The sequence below is a fragment of the Erpetoichthys calabaricus genome, chromosome 2 (assembly GCF_900747795.2).
Source record: "Erpetoichthys calabaricus chromosome 2, fErpCal1.3, whole genome shotgun sequence".
NCBI lineage: Eukaryota > Metazoa > Chordata > Cladistia > Polypteriformes > Polypteridae > Erpetoichthys > Erpetoichthys calabaricus.
In genome coordinates this window covers 255,915,587-255,935,734 of record NC_041395.2, presented here as the reverse complement: position 1 = coordinate 255,935,734, position 20,148 = coordinate 255,915,587, and the positions used below count along the sequence as shown (strand labels likewise).

The 20,148-nt window shown below is 36.7% G+C and overlaps 1 protein-coding gene across 1 annotated transcript in view; it reads right to left on the bottom strand.

Moving 5' to 3' along the window:
• The window catches only part of ipmkb (inositol polyphosphate multikinase b), a 51,685-nt gene extending 36,343 nt beyond the window's left edge, over positions 1-15,342 (bottom strand). Inside the window, exons 1-2 of the mRNA XM_028795410.2 lie at positions 14,389-15,342; positions 347-432 (exon numbers count right to left, since the gene is read on the bottom strand). Of these exons, the coding sequence (XP_028651243.1) occupies positions 347-432; positions 14,389-14,584 (282 nt within the window). The 5' untranslated portion in view covers positions 14,585-15,342. The remainder of the gene's footprint in view (positions 1-346; positions 433-14,388) is intronic.
• Between the last annotated feature and the right edge of the window lie 4,806 nt (positions 15,343-20,148).

Below are 20,148 nucleotides of genomic sequence, written 5' to 3'. Positions count from 1 at the left end.
TGGGCGGGTCTTAAAAGTAGTCTGGCAGGAAAATATCACAATAGATCAATCTGTATACTTAATTATGCCTAACACAACAATTCAAGTAAAACTGTATTTTTAAACAGTCGTTTTCTGAAAAACATACCTCTTGTTCTCAAGCAAGGCAGCTTTTTAAGTGATTTTTTTCAGCACACACCCACTACCTTTGTCACAACTTCTACATATTTTAGGAGAGCGGTTTGACTCCAAAACAGGTTAATCCTCCTCAAACCCTGTGGACATTTTCATACAATATACACAAGATGGAGCATTACTGTGAAAGGGATTTTAATATGATCTGTTAATATTGTCTGTACTAATTTACCATGCTGTAGAATTGCAGTTCTCTGGGCCCACGTGGTGGAGGCTGCAGCTGTTTTAAGACGGTGCCATCTGGGTGTTGTAATATACCTGTTTAAAAAGATTAAACAAAAAATTAAGCACAGTCTGATTTCAAGCATAATCCTGTGCAGACATAATTTTAAGAGCCCAGAAGTCAGGGCTATCCCTTTGGTAACCAAAAATTCAATCCTAATACATGATTATATTTGTAAGCCTGGATATTCCCAAAGTCATTATCCATATGTAGCACAAAGCAGGGATAACAACTTCAATCCAGTTAGTCAATGCCAGCAATACATGTTAAGAAAAAGAAAAAAGTCAATACTCAAGCACTTATACATCTTAAAAGAAGCCCTCCTGGAATTAAAATGTGGAATGATGGAAACATACATTAAAAATAAATTAAGAGATACATAAAAATATACATATACTCTGAAGTGTCTGTGTTAAAGCAAAGGAGGGGCTGCTGGCAGTGAACATTACAAAAACTGTATTCTACAAATGTCTGTAAGATGCCAGTTTTATTTTTGGTTTTAAGCCACATTCATTGTTATATTAAGTTTGTTTTATAAAATATACAGCAACTTTTACAGATCAAAAACTCAAGAAACAATATGTGGCACTACTTGAAAAATATTAAAATGTCAAGGCTTAACTCCTTATATTAAACATATAATGTCCAGTTTACACACCAATGTATACCTTAACTGGAAGGGAAACTCTTGAAATATTGTATATTTTAAAGTTGTGTTTAGGTGATGTAGAAATACATTCAAAGCGAATTATGTCACAGTAAAGTAAATTTCTTTTTGCAGTTCTTTGTATACATTATGCCTCCATCCAGTTCATTGTTTGCTTTTAAAATGTTTCAAAAATCATGCCCCAGAACCAACAGAGTAAGGCAGGTATATTCTGTGGATGACACTGCATATTCAAAACCCAGCCATGCACACACACACCCCTACCCAATAAGGCTTTAATCCTTTGAAGTGAAGGCAGAATTCCCAAAGACAACTGGCATAAATTTCACACATATACCCAGTTGTCAAGTCCCAGTAATATGAGGCAACAAAGTTTATTTTGGTTTTTTTGGTTTCACAACTAATCTTGTGTTTAAGATTTGCTTTATCCCTAAATATGGTAATTAAAAATGCTTAGGAAAATAAACCATTAAATATTTTTGTACCACTCTTTGAAATATTCCAACATGCTTTATAAAACAAATTCAAATTATTTGATTTTACTGTCACGATTTTTTTAACTTCTGGTTTACATATCAAAGATTTAATCATGGAAGTGGCATTTAATGACTTCCCACTGTCCACTGCGTGACCCTCATTCCAAAAGCAAGCCACAGCTAACCTAATAAAAAGTGCGTTTCCATGCCTGATGTGAAAGAATAAGACCCAGATACACTACATATTAGCAGCAGAAGAAAAATGAATGTGATTGGGAAAAAAATACATTACTAAAGGTGTGCTAGGATTTTAAAGGGCTAACAATGTAATAATTGTGCTATTTTATTATTATTACTAGATGGGATGTAATCAACAGACCCGGTTTTACCGAAGAGTGCATTAAACTGATACAGAAGTACATTTAAGGAGACAGTGTATTAATTTTTAATGCGGCAAAAGCTTGTCTTATTTTTCAGATTCAATATGAACCATGAAAAAGGACATTCAGACACAAATATTTCAAAGCCTACTTTTCAAGTTAATTCTCTGTGTTGCTACAAGAGGATTGGTGAAAATGCATTAATCATGATTCATATACTGGATGCATTAAAATAAAATCCTTGGTAAATCCTTAAATCACATAATCTACACAAACTGGGCCAACAAAGTTGCATTGAAAATTCAGGTCAGTAAAGGTAATAGAACTATTTTAAAAATCACAACTTGATTGCAGTAAGATTTAAATGAGAGATGTCTTACTGAAGAAAGCTCATCTTCAAACTTATTTAAAAAATAATTCTTTACCAACACTCATGACTCAACTAATTCCTGTTTCTAGTATACTAAATGTTTCCATTAAAAAGCAGAAGTAGGAACAAACCAACAACTTGCAAAATTTATTGTATACATTGTATAAGCTATACAGGAACGTCACTTACACAAAATGTATTTATTGAGAGCAGACTAATAGCAATAAATTAATATTTCACCTATCCAAACATTAAATGGGCTCAAATGCACATACTGTATGCTAACTAAAGAAGAAAAAAACAATAGAAAAAAAATAAACTTTTTTTTTTAAATGTCCCAAAATCCTAAAAAATATGGAAACCATATTCTACATCCTGGGTGACGAAGGTCATTAATCTGCCTCTTCATCAAAGATACAACCATACCTTTGTGAAACAGACACATAGAGAAAATACTGTAGACTAGAAACCCATGGCTTCAAATAATGCCAAAATGATTACAATTTGCCAAAGAAAGCAGAGCACTGCTGTTTTATTATCGAAAGGCAGAATTAGGCATCCTACCTCATAAAAAAAAGTATCTTTGTTAGTGATGCTGTAAATTTGTTGCTAGCAATGGCATGGCATGTATCAGAATGCACTACACTGCCTGCAGAGGTGTTTTTCAGAGCTAATTTTACAGCCCTGCTCCCACAGAGTTTTATCTCGCACCTTCTTGCTCTCACAGAGCCTTCAGTTCACTCCAGCCAGCATACATCCAGTATAATATTGATACAATTTTAACATGCAGAGACCTAATTTAACATATCGGACCTAAAGATAAATTAGGTGCTAAATGTTTGGCTAAATAAGTCATTTTTTAATTCAGCCAGTACTTATGTAGTTGTCCACACTGCTGAAGACATGTGAACTTCAGGGCCAAGATACAGTCCTGGGTAAGGGATAAGCTGTCTTTTGTGCTATGGGATATCCTGGTCTCAACTGCATTTTTATTAGATTAAGAAAGACATAATACCCATTGACCTGGCAGCTGCTTCTTTCAAGCTGCTCACAGCCGCTTTATGAGAGCAGGTTGGTCAAAACGTTGTAGACTCCAGTGACTCTCCATATGCACACTTACTACTGGCTATTAAAGTTCCCTCAGCCCTAACCATCTTGTCTTCATGGTGCTAGATGAGAGGAGGCTTATAAAGTGCCTTATTAAATGTTACAGTGCACCAGGTATGTGTATGCTCCAGAGTCCATGGCCTGTATAGACTTCTTGGGAGCCATTGTCACATAGGAAGTCAATAAACATTTGCTCTTATCCACTTTAACAGGTCTTACTCCACAGGTTAGCTTACACTATGATAACAATCAATAATTCATTGATTGTACAGATCCTGTACACCTTAGCCTTCACCCCTATTTAGCTAACTTAGAAGACATTTAACTTATTAACCAATTACATTTGTTATGCAAGAATTCCACTAACATTTAACATTTTAATATAACAAACTGTCAGCTCCAAACTCTGGCCACAAAAAACTTAAGTTCACATGATGGAATGAAATGCCCAAAGTCAGGTATAATATTTGCATACTGTGTGACTGGTATCCTTACCAGTTGTTATGCAGGTAGCTGATCTGGTTGCTCTTCAAAAATACCTGCTGGTATTGAATGATTTACCACTTTGTTATGGCTATGTAACACTGGTATATAGTATATTTATAATAGCCTACACAATTTTAATCTTCAGCATTCCTGTAACCTGTTCTTCAGAAGCCCACTGCTCCCTACTTCTCATCTTCTGATCAAACACTGCCTGTCTCAAGGCTGCCTATGCCGCACATGGAATGTATGATAGGGGCTGTGCTGCCATAAAAAGATGTCATAACACATGTCAGAACAAGAACAAAGCAAATGGCACAATCCCTGCAAGTAACCATGTCAGCATTCTTCCGCTTACAGTTGTACATTTTTAGTGCCTGCAAAGACAGTTCAACATTTCAGCATTATAAGGGGTACCATGCAGCGGTGGTGTGCAAATGAGCTTGCAGAGCAGTTAGTGAAATTCTACAGAGCACACTAATATATCTTACTAAGCTGATTCCACTTCATGTATAAAAACATCCATTTTTCATACACCTCATAACATGAAAAGTTCAATGCAAATAGTCTTGGACTGGCAAGGGTACCTTGGAGAGCACAAGAATACTATGTTCATCTTCTGGGTAAGTAGGGCAAAAAACTTTAACATGACATTCTTTTTTACCTTTGTAGTTCCTGGTTTCTAAAATTTTTGCCCCCAATTTTTTTAATGTTCCTTCTGTCTTCCTGTTCAAATACAAGATATACACCTTCAAACTGTCACAATAAAAAAAAATGTTCAATATCATCCACACCTAAATCCATTGATTTTTAATAGACATTTTCAGGGTTTTTTTTTTTTTTTGGCTCTCTATTGTTGCATGTTTTAACCTCCTTGGCAATAACTTCACAAACTCAAAATTATATGTAAATACAGTTAAGTTTAAAATCCAGGATATTCTTAACGCTACACAATGTGCATGCTTTCGGATGCTGCTGCTACGCAAGCAGTGTACTGTCTATACTTGCATATGTAACTTTATGTAAATCTGGAGGATTCCACCAGATGGCAGTGTGAGACATCACTATATTGTGAGCTGGGGAAAGTAAGATGTTGAAGATAAAATTTTTTTGCATCCTGATGCTGTACCTTTAACTGTATTGCATCATTACAATGGGGAATATGCAACACTTGTATTGCCTACATAAGAAACGGATGAAGAAAAGCAGCATGAGTACTTTCATATGCCAGCATTTAAATTTGATGATTTGCTTCACTGCACAAACCATCAAACATCGAAGCACACACACTGATCCTGTTGGAGCTGCAATGCAGTTTGCCGTCACACTGTATTATCTTGAAAGACCGAATCTCCACTTTTTTCCTCTGAAAGTTTCTGTTTTGTATGGACGTATCAGTCTCGAATTTGCTTCCATTTTGTCTTGCACATTTCCACATCCACTTTCAAAGAACTGCCAATTTAATCCCAGTTGTTCTGACAGGCATGTCCATAACTATGGAGATGTTGATACTAAACAATGATGCTGACGTCATGTACAAAACTTGAACATACATGCCACCCATATTTTTGCTGCTACTGCAACTCATGTACATGTCATGCTAATTTCTGACAACTTGCTCAGAGGACAGATCAAAAGATCGCTGGGCGTACCATGATGCATGTGCATAAGTGTTCCGAGCATCAAGCATAAACCCAGCATAACTCGGGATGACGTGTAAAGATCCGTTTTTACAGTGTTAAGCCCAAATAAAACTCAGGATAGTATTCTGCTGCCATCTAGTAGATGAAATAACATCATGCTGCAAAAAATCATGAATATTTCTATGTATTTTGCTACTTTATGGTAACTCTATGGTAGCTCATCAATATTCATAAGTGTGGTGGGGCCTCCAACAAAAACACAGAGGCAAATGAAAACCCAGAAAGCCAATTTTACAACTGAAGCAGAACCATTCCTCGAACCAATCACAAAAATGTGGACTGGTCATCAGATGTTGACACAAACAGTGAAACTGACATCTGTTTGGTAGATTCTGACCTGCCAAGCTTCAATGACGTTTGTTGATGGCTTCATCCTACTGCCAACAATCCTGCAACCCCTTTTTGCCCATTTATAGATAACCCCATTCAAAAAATGTGTTGATCATGATTATCTGGACTACTTACAATTTTTCACTGATAGTCTGGTGGACTATATAGTTGTTGTAACAAATATGAATTTCTATATGCTATGCAAAGCAAGCTCTGGATACATCTGAAACTTCATACTTTTCCTTGCCAGAGGGACCAAATGGTATGACATGTACAGTCAATACAGCGTTGCTACATCACCTGTAATGTTACTGGCAGACCCTGTGCTTGACCAAGGTTACTGTATAACAATGGACAGATCCTATACCTCACTTGCTTGACAAGGTTACTGTATAACAATGGACAGATCCTATACCTCACCTAAACTGCTTGAGATTTTAGTTCAAAGGAAACCTGATGCATATTGCACTGTGCATCCGAACCACCGCAATACTCCAGTCACGTGAACTCGTCAAGCTGCAAAATGGTACAGTAGTTGTGCAGCACAAAGGCGAAATGGAAGGCAATGAAAGACATTTGCCTCCTAAGCATTCTTCACAATGCAGCAACTGTCAATGTTCGTGTTAGGGGAAATGTGGAAGTCACTTTGCCTTTTACTGTTTTAGACTACAATAACACAACAGGCGGTGTCGATTGTGTGAGTCAGGCACTCACATTCTACCCTGTCACACGCAAGCAACCAATAAAATCCTACAAAAAAATCTTTTGACATCTTCTCAAACAGTACCTATGTGTGTTGGTGTTTCAAAACATTTCACATGAAGCACATACACTAACTGCGGTGGGCTGGAACCCTGCCTGGGGTTTGTTCCAGCCTTGCACCCTGTGCTGGCTGAGATTGGCTACAGCAGACCCTGTGTTAGGATATAGAGGGTTGGACGATGACTGATTGACTGACACATACACTAAATCTGCACTGGACACTAGACATTATCTTTCCTACTGTAATTATGCTGCCATTTTGTACCTGCATGTTTCTGTTACACGTATCATTTTTTGTTGTTAAAAAATTAAACACTTTTGACTAGTTTTTCCTGAGGTAAACATAATGCTAAGGTGGTTAATTGCTTTGAACTGATGAGAGGTGATATTAAATACTATAAAAAAATCTCCACATGGCTGTTTATAACACAATCACACTCAAACACCATGTGACTGATTAACTGACTGGCTGAGTGACTACTCAAAAGATTTTTATTTTTTAGAGGTTTCAGAGATTTCAACCAGCAAAGATAACCACTGCGTTGCTGCCCTTCCTTCCCTATATATTTAAAATGACTTAATGCATATTTAGTTTTACAGTTTGTCAATGGAAAGTGCAAAATAAAAATACATTAATCTGGTTTTTGTTCTTCTGTTTAGACTCAAATATATGATGAGCTATAAGTTCATTAAGTATGTAAAATCTGTCTAATAATGTAAGTGTGACTAAATTTGCTGCTTTAAAATCTATTCGTAAAAATCATAAAAAATAATTCATTTTATAATTTGGTAAGAAACGTAGAAGGATCATAACAATGTGTTATTTACCTTTTAGACCATATCAATCATTTTTTAATTTATATAGAGTAATACATAGAGTATATCATAATATATACAATATTTCAAAATAAAAAGTAAATAGTAAATATAATTTGAACTTAACATTTATTAAAAACTAAAATGGGTGTTGTTAACTTTAGTCATCCTTTGCTCCTGTAGATGTAAACATTTGTAGCAAAGGTTTTATAAGGAAGAAAAAACTGAACACTCTGCTCAAATTCCATTTTTTCTTTTACTACTTCAGCATCCAACAATATCTGGCAAAGAGCAGCAAGATATGGACTAATGTCAAATTGCAGAAGTATATTCAGAACATTTTGTAGCTGATGACTCATTTTATAGAAAATTTTTGATGACAAAAAAACCAGCATAACTGACAATCCTCTCACTGTAAGTGAAGCAAATCATTTGGTTCCCCTAAAGATACGTATACCACCTCCCATTTTTTAATAGGGATCGAGTTCTGGATTGTCTTCAGAGCATTCTATTGTACTTGCTATGTTATTTTTTTTATATGCTTGACGGGGGCTGTGCTTTGTTATGATGGTATGTTCTGTTCCTAAATAAAAGGACCACTATCTGTTATAAACATTGCAAATCCAGAGCTAAGATTACCTGAGTAGTTTTCTTGCATGCTTTCTAATCATCTCCCATTCAATTGTCACTAACATTCAATTAATCAGTTAAGCTAAAAAAAACACCTTTGTCAGACTTGTACATACTGTAGATATAAATAGAAATGGGACTCTAAAATGTAGTAGTTATTAAACTATGATTTACTTTTCTGCAGAATAAAAGTACCCCATCAGTATTTGCAAAGGGGCAGGGGGATATCACAACAAATTAAAACACTATTAAATGCTGCACTCGGATGTGCTGTATGGTCTATCACATTTCTCTGCTGTGCCAGTGTTTGAAAATTTTCTTTAAGTTGGCAGCACAACTTTCGATACAGTGAGAAACACTTATGCATATACTGTATTTACTTGGGTGTGACAAGATGGCACAATGGATGGCACAGATGCCTCACAGATCTAGACATCTGGGGCCAGATGCAAATCACATGACCCATCATTGTCTGTACAATTTTTATTTTGGTTTGTGTTTTTCTTCAGGAACTCTAGTTTTCCTCCCATATCTTCAAACACTTAAATGTTAGGTTAATTGGCTATTCTAAATTGTTAAAGAACATGTGTAAGTGGGCCCCTTCGATGGACTGGGACTGTGTCCAGGGCTTGCAGATCCCTTGTGCACGATGTTCCCAGAATAGGCTCCAGACCCTAACAACCCTCAACTGGGTTAAGCTGCTTTGAAAATGCTATCTTTTATTGATATGTACCCCTTAACCTGAAAATTACTCCAGGGTCACTATAGAATGGCTGACCCTGTGCTTTGACCCCCAAAGGTCATGTGAAAAGAGAACTTCCCCTTAGGGATTAATACAGTATACCAAAAAAAAAAGTATTTGCCTCCCCAAGGATCTATGTGAACATTATAAATTAAATGTCAAGGTGTTCAGATATTAGTTTTTAAGCATGTTCACACAGGCCTGGATAATGTGTAGGATCAAAAATTGTTCCCAAAGATATTTAACTGCTTCAAGCGTATTTGTGTTTTACCAAACATTCAAAATTATTTTTTACAGTAAAACTATCATTTTACTTTTATATATATATAATTTTTAACCTCATAAAACCCTTGGTTTTAACCCTTAGGTGGGTCAGGAAGGAATTAATGTAGTTTTTTTATGGAGACGGTATCATTCAGGTTAATTTAATCTAATGCTTTTCTGGGCTTGCGTGAAGAAGAAAAAAAAAAGAAAAAAAAGGAAAAACCGTAGTGGTGTATATTCTTGCAACATGTTATCATCCGTTTAGTCCATGAAATTATGCAATGGCTTTCCCAACACCAAATTCAACTGAATGCCATAACTGCACAAATAACCAAGCATATTTAATTCAATACAAATTGACTTGGTAAAACAATCTCAGACTGTCACTTTATTGAAACTAAATTAAATAGGCCAAAGACAAATAATTGTTTTTTCACAAGAAAAATAAAAGAGTACCTAGACAAATACAACAATGATATTGAGACTTGACACAATAAGAGTGCTAGCTTTCCAGTGGAACGGCCATGTTAGGTAACTAGCACTCAGATGGGACAAGAGTTTACCATAACTATTTAATAACATTTGGCTTGTCAGCCATACAAATAAAAGCCAGGATGCATAGCCCATTTATACATTATATGTAACATAAATCTGGCAAATGATACTATAAAAACAAATATGTTAGAAAGACATCTACTGACTCCTCCATATTATCTGAAACACAAGCCACTGTCCGTTTTTCAAAGAAAGACTTGAAATGACACCTCAGGAACTCAGCAGAAATCTCAATTCCAATGATAAACTGCAGTTAGCCTCCTATATTGCTTGTTGCAGTGCAGCTAAGCAGAAAGCTGCATACACTATTGCACAGAGATTAATTCTGCCTTTAGCAACAGACATGGTTAAAAGCATCTTAGACAAAAAGTTTGCAGATAAAAGGAAAAAAAAAAAATGAGACAAGTTCCAATGAGCAATTACATGGTGTCTCATTAGATTAGCAACACTGCTCAGAAGTTGGAGCAACAGCTTTTATCTTGCACAAAATCAGCAGGACATTTTGCGACATAAATGGATAAAAGCACAAACACTGCATTGCGTACTGATTTCTTGGTATATGTTTAACATGTCGGAGAGACAGTTGCATGAGGACCTTTGTGGCTGTTTGATATTTCCTACCAGCATGTCATGAACACAGATTTTTGAGGATTTAAATAACTCTGGTAAAATGCAGGCTAGACTGGTCAAGCTGCAAATGCATAATGAGTGACCACAGGGTAGCCAACATGTTAGGGAACAACAGAAGCGTTATGAAAAGGATTAAGGAGGCAGCAAATCTGGAAGTAGCTTGGACTCACTGCTTTACTCACTATGAAGCCCTGGCTTTGAAACATATGCCACCTGAGCCAGACAAAGTGATGTCAAAAAGGCAGCACCCTCAAACAACACATTTTTGGGGTCTTGTGTTCCAAAATGTGGTCAGAAAACCTGCTCTTGCTCTATTCATTCAGATGTGCAGTAGCCATTGAAGGGTAAAGACTACTGGCAGAGTGTACCAAGAAATATAATATACACATTCTTTCATGAAAAAGAGTGCCTTCTAGCTAACTTATTCACTGATAAAAGTTGGCTCTTGAGCCTTTCATATATTTTTGAAATTCTAACTTGAATCTGTAAAAAAAAAGTCATCACTTTTTTTTTGGAAAATATGAACAAATTAATTGCCTTTATAAAGTCAACTAAACTATGGAAAATACAAATGAAACCCATTTGTCTTTACTATGTTAAACACAATGATAAAACATACTGAGGAATCAGCTGTTGCTATGAATACTTGTTAGTTTGACGCAGTTCACTGAAAGAAACTTCAATGCACCATGGCATATATTACACACTTATTCCAGATAAAAAATTAATTCTTTTGTGAGAAAAGAGGTGAGTGAGAAATCTATTTAAGTTTGAAAGAGCAGATTCCATGATTAATTTAGACCTCCAGGTGAGGAGCCTAAGCTGCTGCAGATAACCTGTGACAGTACAATGAAGACACACCAGAAGCTTGAGAGGTTTTCAATATACTGGGTCATCCTGTCCCAGTAGTACCCAGTGCTGAGTAAAACCAGCATGTTTCTGCTATTGTCCTTCACAGCGATATATTGCACATGAGTAATGCTAGATTTTATGTTTTAACAAAGATGAAAATAAGGCACAGGCATCTATTTAACACTTCATCAGATATATATGTTGCTGTCTCATTCTTCAAACCACACTGAAAAAGAAAACAAATCAGGCCTATCCATCTTATTAATAAATCAGTGCATCAATAAGTAATCTCTATTACAGATACTTCAATTAATGTTTATTGATGGTGTATATATACACACATTAATTTATTCATTTATTAAAGGTTATGCTGAATATCACTTTAAAAATATAGGTAGTCGTCAGGAGAAAAATAAACTAAATGGTACAGAGATGCTGTTTCTAATGTTTTCAACCTTAAATTACATGCAATTTACTTCCTCTGGAAAACAAACAGAATGATAATAGTGAAAATATCCATTGTTACTCTGTGCATACTGGAAAAAACACAGTAAGATGATTAGATCAAGATAATACAGTACTGTTTTTATAAAGGATATTTACACTTTCCCATGTTTTAACTAACCTAGAAATTAAAAAAAAAAACAACTCTCTTGACTTACATTTTAGAGATGCCTTGTAATTCTGACCACAGCCAAACACAAACTACTCATAGGGAAACCTTGTGTAAAACTTTTAAAATGGAGTGTGTCTCTGCATGTCAATGTTACAAGTGAAAAATAACCCTACAAATAACTGACCAGTTTCAAAAAGGAAATTGATGTAGGGATGCACTGATTTTTGTCTACTGAATATGTAGTGCTCTTCTATTGCACTTCTGCACTGGTTATTGAGGAAGCTTTCAAACATTGCTTCCAATTCTAAAGGAAATGGGTGATACATCACACTACACTGTATTGTGAAGAGTGTGAACCTCATCTACGAAGGACTGTACTAGGCTGGTTCAAAACACGGAACCCCCACAGTCGCAACATATTGCAAGAAACTGCAATGTTTTTACAAAAGCAATTGGACAAAGGAAAGGAGAAGAAAAATGGATCATACCAAAAGAACTCTGTTTAAACAAGTTGAGTTTGATAAACAATGTGGATCCATATGACCTATCAGCCAACAAATTGACAAAACTTACTCTTTTCATATTACATTTCTGTTGTAGTTGTATATTTGTGTCTACTTTGATTTTAGCTTTTTAAAGCTGTGTCTACCTTGAAAAGACTACCTTCAATAATAATAAAATATTTTTTTATCAACTTGCACTTTTATAATTCAGTTTCATTTAAAAACATAAATGTTAAACTTATTTAATTAAGGCCTTAAAGCAATGGCGCAAAAACAATGTGCAAAAAATAATTGGGAAAAAAGGTATTCGGTATTCTGCCCAGTGGATTCTACAACTTAACATTTGCTTCAGCCAAGAATTTTCATTTTGGTGTATCACTACTTATAAGCCATATGAATCCATGTTGAAACACCCTACACCTTACACAAATATGTTATAAACTGCCAGGTACATATGAATACATTAAAGGTACACAAAATTCTAATTCAGTAAACACTCCTTTTAAAAGGCATAAAATTAAAAATGTACTGAAAGTTTGGCCATGTAAATCTGTCAACAACACTGCTCACCAACACAGTTTGTTCAACCCATGCACCAGAAAAGTCAGCTCACGTGAAGCAGGGCACTTTGAGAAGCTAGTGCCAAAGTAAGGATTGTTATTCTTAGATTAAAATTGCCATGTATGTACCACTGAACGAGCATGAACAAGTTCAAGGTTGCAGTGACCAGAACCCATCATGGAAGCACCAGGGACAAGGCCAATTCTGAGACAACGCCTAGCCTAGCCTAGCCTACTCCAGAGGCAACACCTAGCCTTTTCACTGTCCAAATGGGAGTGTGCACTCTCCCTGGTTATCTCTAGATATTACAGTTTTCTCCAATAACCCTGACCTGTGCAGACTGGCTTTACAAATGAGCCAATGCTTGTAATCATGTTCAGAAATGTGGTGGTGTCTCATTCAAAGTTGGTCCTTGCCCAACTCATGAGGCTGTGTATGGAGCTGGACTCCCAATGCCATCAACTCTGTGATGCACTCTGAAAATATGCGGATGAATTGAAGTTTATAAAATTATTTGCAAATTTGCAAAAAACTGTTTAGGCAGATTTTACAAATTCAAGCAGCACAGAAAAATCCATACTTCTGTACTGCTTCTAGCAGCTTGCCAGGACAATGAACTGTAAAAACAAAGTACCAACCCTTCCTATTAAGTCAACAGAAACCTGTGAAATATTAAAATGTTTCCATTATCTTGTAATAACTCATGTCTTGCAAAGCACCAAACACCATTGCACTACCATATCCCTTTTACCATTACAGACTCGAGGAAAGTCAACTCTTATTCTGATCTTGCTATAAGCATAACTAGCAATCACTTAACTACAAATGTCTGTTCTTCACCATAACAACTAAAGTATATACTTGGTCACTAAGGGTGGCAGGTAAACTCTGACATTTTTATCATTTGATACTTGCACATGGAAAACTATGCAAATATAAACATTATTTTTGAAGATACTGCTGGAATCTAAAAATATGTGATGCTCTATGAAACAGCCCAGGGAACAACCCCACCCACCAATTAGTGCCCTTTCCTCTAGTGATGAATACAATACTGAATTATTATTATCAGAGGGGAGTGGGCATACTCTGTCTAGTGAGTCATGGGCACCATTATCACTGGACTATGAACTTTCATTTAAAGCAACTCCAAAGTCAATAGAGAATATTACCCACAGTTGTTCTTAGTAACTAACAGAAGGAAAAGTCACCTCAGCAAGAACTGTGATTCAGTGCTCGCTCAAGTCTCAAAACTAAATGCACTGTGTGAACCCACCAAAAGACACTCAAGCTACCAGTGCCTCATAACTCACAAATATTAATCTCTGCAAAATTATATGTACGTGAATGAAAACGTTCTATGAAAGGCATTAAATAGACTCTGAATCTGCATATACACAAAAATGTGTGTGATTAGTTACCAACTGGGCAAGGTTTGCAAAGCAAATGAATAGTTGCGCAAGCGCTACCAAGAGGCAACTCTGTAATTAGAAGAACACCTTCGTTACGTGCAGCAGGGAGGGTGACGGCTGCTGGTTACTAACCTACTTTATCCACTCCGTACTTGTGTCCGGCCACTTGATGAGAGAGGGGCACACATCCATTCAGGCGCTTCCGAGAGGCTTCCTGGATTTTCCGCGTTTCATTTTCACCGTCTTTCTCGCAGTTGACAACTTGATGGCTTATTTCCAGTCTTCCCAGGGCTCGCGACGAGTCGTTAATGGGATGCGTGGTGGTCATGTTGGTACTTCTTTGCGAAAGCAGATGTTAAAATAAAAGTTCCTTCAGATGATGTGCTTCTCCTGTATATATTAATGTATAATTTTTAAATCCCCCCCTCCCCTCCTTCCCGTTTTAAATGCCCGGTGACGCGCGTGCACCTTGAGTCACAGGATCGCCAAAGGGCTTGTTCATCCTGGTAATCATTCACTTGCTAGTCTGCCGGCACAACGTCACAGCAGTGTGACAAAGTCCCCTCTCAGCTTCACAACTTAAATGACACTTACATTTTAAACACCAACACGAAATCCAGTCCGGCCACATCCCACTTTGTCGCCACGCAACGTCAGTACCTATACAGTCTTCTTGTTGCAACACCCTCTCTGTACCCGAAATAATGGTAATATGAGATGCAGTGCATTACGAAATTACATTCCGTCTCAGTTTAGATGAGTAAGATTAACATTAAAATTAAGAATTATGTTCGCTTTCTCGCTGCAACGAATTTCATAGATATTATCCAGTAATCGCGCTACTGCGATATTTAATCCTATCGATGGCGTTAGTGTTTCGTTCCTTTCCAGTTAAAACAAATACCATTTTTAAACTTCGCTACGGAATATGTTGGTTTTAAATCTGAATCTTAGCATTTCGCAAAGATGTTACATCCGCGGCTGCTCCAGAATTTACAGCGTTTCTGCTCTTTCCACGAATTTCCAGTCAATGCAAGATATTACATATGACTTTCTCCCACTTAGTATCAGCAACACTTCCGGAACCTCCACCAGTGTCGTAAAGACCCGCCTCTTCTCGTAGCCGCCCTCTGAAGCCAGAAGCCGTATCACTTTTTCCCTTACTGTCGTAATGAGTGAGCCGAACGGAGCAACAGAGGGCTTCATGAAGGGTTTTGTAAGACGTGTGCAAAGTCTTCATGTTTAGCTTGGACAGTCCTAAGAAACGCAAAACTGATTGGTTTTACTTTGGTTGCATGATGTCTTAAACTGATTGGGTTTACACTGGTCGCATGATGTCTTACTTTTAAATAGTTTATTATAGGTTGAAATAATAGGATTTTTAATTCAGTTCTAAAGAATAAACAAGATGAATTCGAAATACACTTAAGTGTTGAATGACCACCTTTCCCATAATAAGCTGACGACGCGAGCAACAGACTGAGCCGCTGACAGTAGTTTCCATTCCTGGTTTCCGTCAATCCGTGTTAACAGATTACTGTCTTAAGTGTTAATAGAAGTCAGAGACAACAGACATGCTAAGAGATTTAATGTAGACAAAGAACGTCAGCACTGCTGGCCTTTACAATGTATGCTACCTAAATAATAGCCTAAAATATCTGGGATTATTGCTGTTCAGGTAGTGATTGTTATATATGGTATTGAAGTGTCATGCAAGACAAGACATGAGAATACCATTGGAAAATGACTTAAACAATAAACGCCAAACCCGTCCTTTAGATTTATCAGTATTCATTTTATATGATGCATTTCATAGTTTGCAGGAATTAAAGAAAAAAAAACATTACAGTGCAATAAAACCATGCAATACACTACTTATACAGACAGTTATGTCAAGATAATAAATCCAAGTAGTATGTTAAAATCCCAAACTCTCAACAGTAAGCTTCATTGCTTCAACTTTTAGATCCCAGACAGCTCAGTCTGAATATATCAGTTGCCATTTCCTAATTAGATGACTCATATAATTGTTCAGTAAAGCACTACAGTCATTATCCAGGGCAATGTACAAAATGTGGACATACTGTAGTATGATTGTTTACATACATTCTTACAATGGGAATACAGACAGATAAGTGACTTGCTCAGGGACACACAGTGAGTCATAGGGTGAACTTTAACCTGCAAAATTGAGGTTTAATGTCCTGTGTCTTAGCTACACACCATACCGGTACAAAGCTAGGCTATTAGACCCGGGGGCACCCACAGCTGTTGGCTCCTCAGGCTGTTTTTATTGTTATGGATGACAGGATAAGCAAAATGAAAATTATAATTATCCATCCAGTGTCTCAACTGACTTAGTCTAATAGCAGGAGAGTAGGAAGCCTATCCTGGTAGCACTGAGTACAAGCCAGAAATCATTCATGGAAATAATGCAGGGCACATTCATGTACACTCAATTTAAAGACACCACTAATCTAACATGTCATTGTATTATAGAAGAAGACTTGGAGTACCTAGGGAAAACAGATGCGCAGAATGTGTGAATTCTGTATAGACAGTGATTAGGGCCAGAAATCAAATTCAAGCTCTTGGACCTACACTAACCATTGCACCACCATTAAAGGTTAATAGATAGATAGATAGATACTTTATTAATCCCAAGGGGAAATTCACATTTTGTGAATAATAATGTATATGAATTCAGGTAAAACATCTGAATCAAAGTAACAATAGATACATATACAGCAAAGCACATACAGGGTAAAGATAATATGTAAAGTAATACTATTCTCATGATCATCCTTCATAATTCACAAACTGCTTCACCAGATCTATTGTTTGTTTTAAATAATGCACAATGATAACTACTGTATATTAATAAAATAAAAAAAGTATTGCACAACCCTACAGCCTGACCACCCCAGAGCCCTGAAACACTCTTCTGTGTAGCATTTGCACATTCTGCCCAAATCTGTGTGGATTTTTCATTAGGTATTTTTGTTCCCCCTTCCACATTCCAAAGACACGATTGAGTGGAGGTGTGTGCATGAGCCCAGCAGTGGACTAGAACCCCATTTATGGGCTGGTTGTTGCCTTATACCTGATGCTGCCAAAGTAGATACCAGTGCTTCAAGGTCCTAAAAATCATTTAAAAAGGCTCAAACAATGGTCATGGATGAATGGAGAGAAAGACAATGAAGTCCTTAATTCTAACATGCATAGGTCTTAAATGAAAATAGTCTGTATTTTTATGTAGATGCTGTGTCTGTAAAAAGTATTCACCTCTCTTGGAAGTTTTCATATTTTATTATTGCACATCATTGAAACACAGTGGATCTAATGTGTTTTTTTACATTAATCAGCAGAAAAACGTTTATGTTAAAGTGAAAACAGATCTCTGCAAAGTGATCTAAATTAATTACAAGTATGCACCCGTTCAAGTCACTATCAGTATGAAAATGTGCTATATAAATAAATGTTGTTGATGTTGTAGTAGTTCCATAGCTGCCTTGACTCTATTTGTATAGGTCTCTCTCAGCATTGCACATCTGGACAGTTGTCCATTGTTCTTTACAAAACTACTTAAGCTTTGTTGGGTTGCATGGGGATCATGAGTGAAAAGCTTTTTTCAAGTCCAACTACTATTTCTCAATTGGATTAAGATCTAGACGCAGATTCGGACACTCCAGGACATTCCTATTTTTGGTTTTATGCCATTCCTTTGTATCTTTGGCTTTATGCTTGGGATCATTGTCTTGCTGGAAAACAAATTTTCTCCCAAGGAGCATGTTTCTTGCAGACAGCATCAGGTTTTCCTCCAGGATTTTACCTGTATTTTGCTGTATTCAATTCATGGTGGGTGCTGCCCCACCATGCTTCACAGTAGTGGTGGTGTGTTTTTGATGCAGTGTTTGGCTTAGGACAAACATGGTGTTTAGTCTAATGATCTACATTTTTGTCTCATCAAACAGCAGAACTTTCTTCAAGCCAAGTTCAGAGTTTGCCATGTACCTTCTGGCAGACTATCCGTGCAATTTTTTTTTTTTAATAGTGACTTTCCCATTGCCGTTCTCTCGTTAAGTTGCAACTGGCAAATCACCCAGGCAGGGACTGCTGCGCGTAGTCTCTCCAGTTTCATCCACTGTAGCTTGTAACCCCTTCAGAGCTATCATAGGTCTCTTGATGGCCTCCCTCACTAGTCTTTTTCTTGTATAATCACTTATGCAATCAATTATTTTCTGTTTTATACTAGGGGGCTTTGCCCCTTACTCATTCTGCTTGCCAAACCCCCCGGCCTGCGCTACACGCCAGCCACTTCACGTCTCTGTGACTCACATATGTGGATTTCACGTTCACCAAACAACAAATCTTTTAATTCTCATGGATACGCCTCTTCATTGGGAAGAAACACTACTTTTCCCTGATGGCAACATGAATTAGATGATCTACAAGTCTCCGACTTAAAGTTTAAATCTGAAGAATTTATTCGATCCCTTTTCACTGTTCCGTTATTTCACTGAATAATAATTTCTGTTTGTTTGCACTAATGAATTTTCGTACTTTCATTATCTGTAACCTGCTCTGCATGTGTATTGCGTCATCAGTTTTGAATTCTTTACGACGTTCTACTTTGTCATCTACTCTTTATCTTTTATTTCCGGCCCTGGGCCTGGTTAAATCTCTTGGCACAAAGTCTCGTCTCGTGGGACATGAAAGTATCTCTCTGAAAAATTCTCATCTCGTCCCAGGCTAAAAGGTCTTGTCTCATCCCAGGATTTTTTTATTATAGTAGAGAGATTTGTAATTGATTTAGATTATATTTCTAAGATCTGTTTTTGCGTTGACATTAAAGAGTCTTTTTCAGATGATCATTATCAAAAAAGTCAAATTAAATCCAGTGTGATTCAAAGTTATATAACAATAAAGTGTGAAAACGTCCAAGGCGGTGAATACTTTTTATAGGCACTGTATTAGGGGAAAAGAAATCAACACATTTCATGCAGTTTGAGGAAGTGTGAAAGCCAATCAATGTAGGAAATTTTGCTGACAGTCTGCTAGAAATACAACACATCAATTAACATAAAACATCGTAATCTACAGGCAATATAAAGAGAAGACATTAACAGAGAGAAATCAAATTACAAAGCACCTGTTGTTATGGTGCAGTATGATGGCACAGTGCTTTAGCACTAATGTTTTCTGAGTTCAAATGAACCAGGTTCAAAACAAAGCTCAATTACATGCCTTTGTGAAATGTGTACATATATCACCTTGTGTTTTATGCTTGATTTTGTTTTCTGGGTATCCCCATTTTTTCTCTTGCATGTTAGGTTAATTTGGCTATCTGAAATTATTCCTGTATGTATTTCTGTTGTTCTGCCCAGGATTGGTTTCTGCCTCAGTTCTTCTACTACAGGCTACAAGTCCCCATGAAACTGAATTGGGCTTAAAGGGTTCAGTAAAAGAGTGGATGGACATCAGTGTTAGTAAATGTATAACAGCAAAACAGGACAGCCTGGATTCAGCTCCTTAGCGTGACTCTGTCTGTTAATTCCTTTGAGTGACAGTTGTTAGAGGACAGGTTTCCCAACCAACATGACCAGTCTCATTTTTAGGCTGCAACAATTACCTTATTTCATTTTGTTTTAAAAGTCCAAGAAAATTACTTATGGCCATAGAACTTTTTTTTTGTATTTAAACCCAACGTGTCCTCATTCAAAATTTGAATAAGGTGCCCTGAGCAGTTTTCATTTGTATGAACACTAAGCTTATGCTTATATTAGACAACACAGCTGGCACAAATTTATTTATGAAACGTGAAGTCAATTTGATCATACTTAGAGGCCAAGAACTATATACAAAATTACTATGTCATCAAAGTAAACAGTG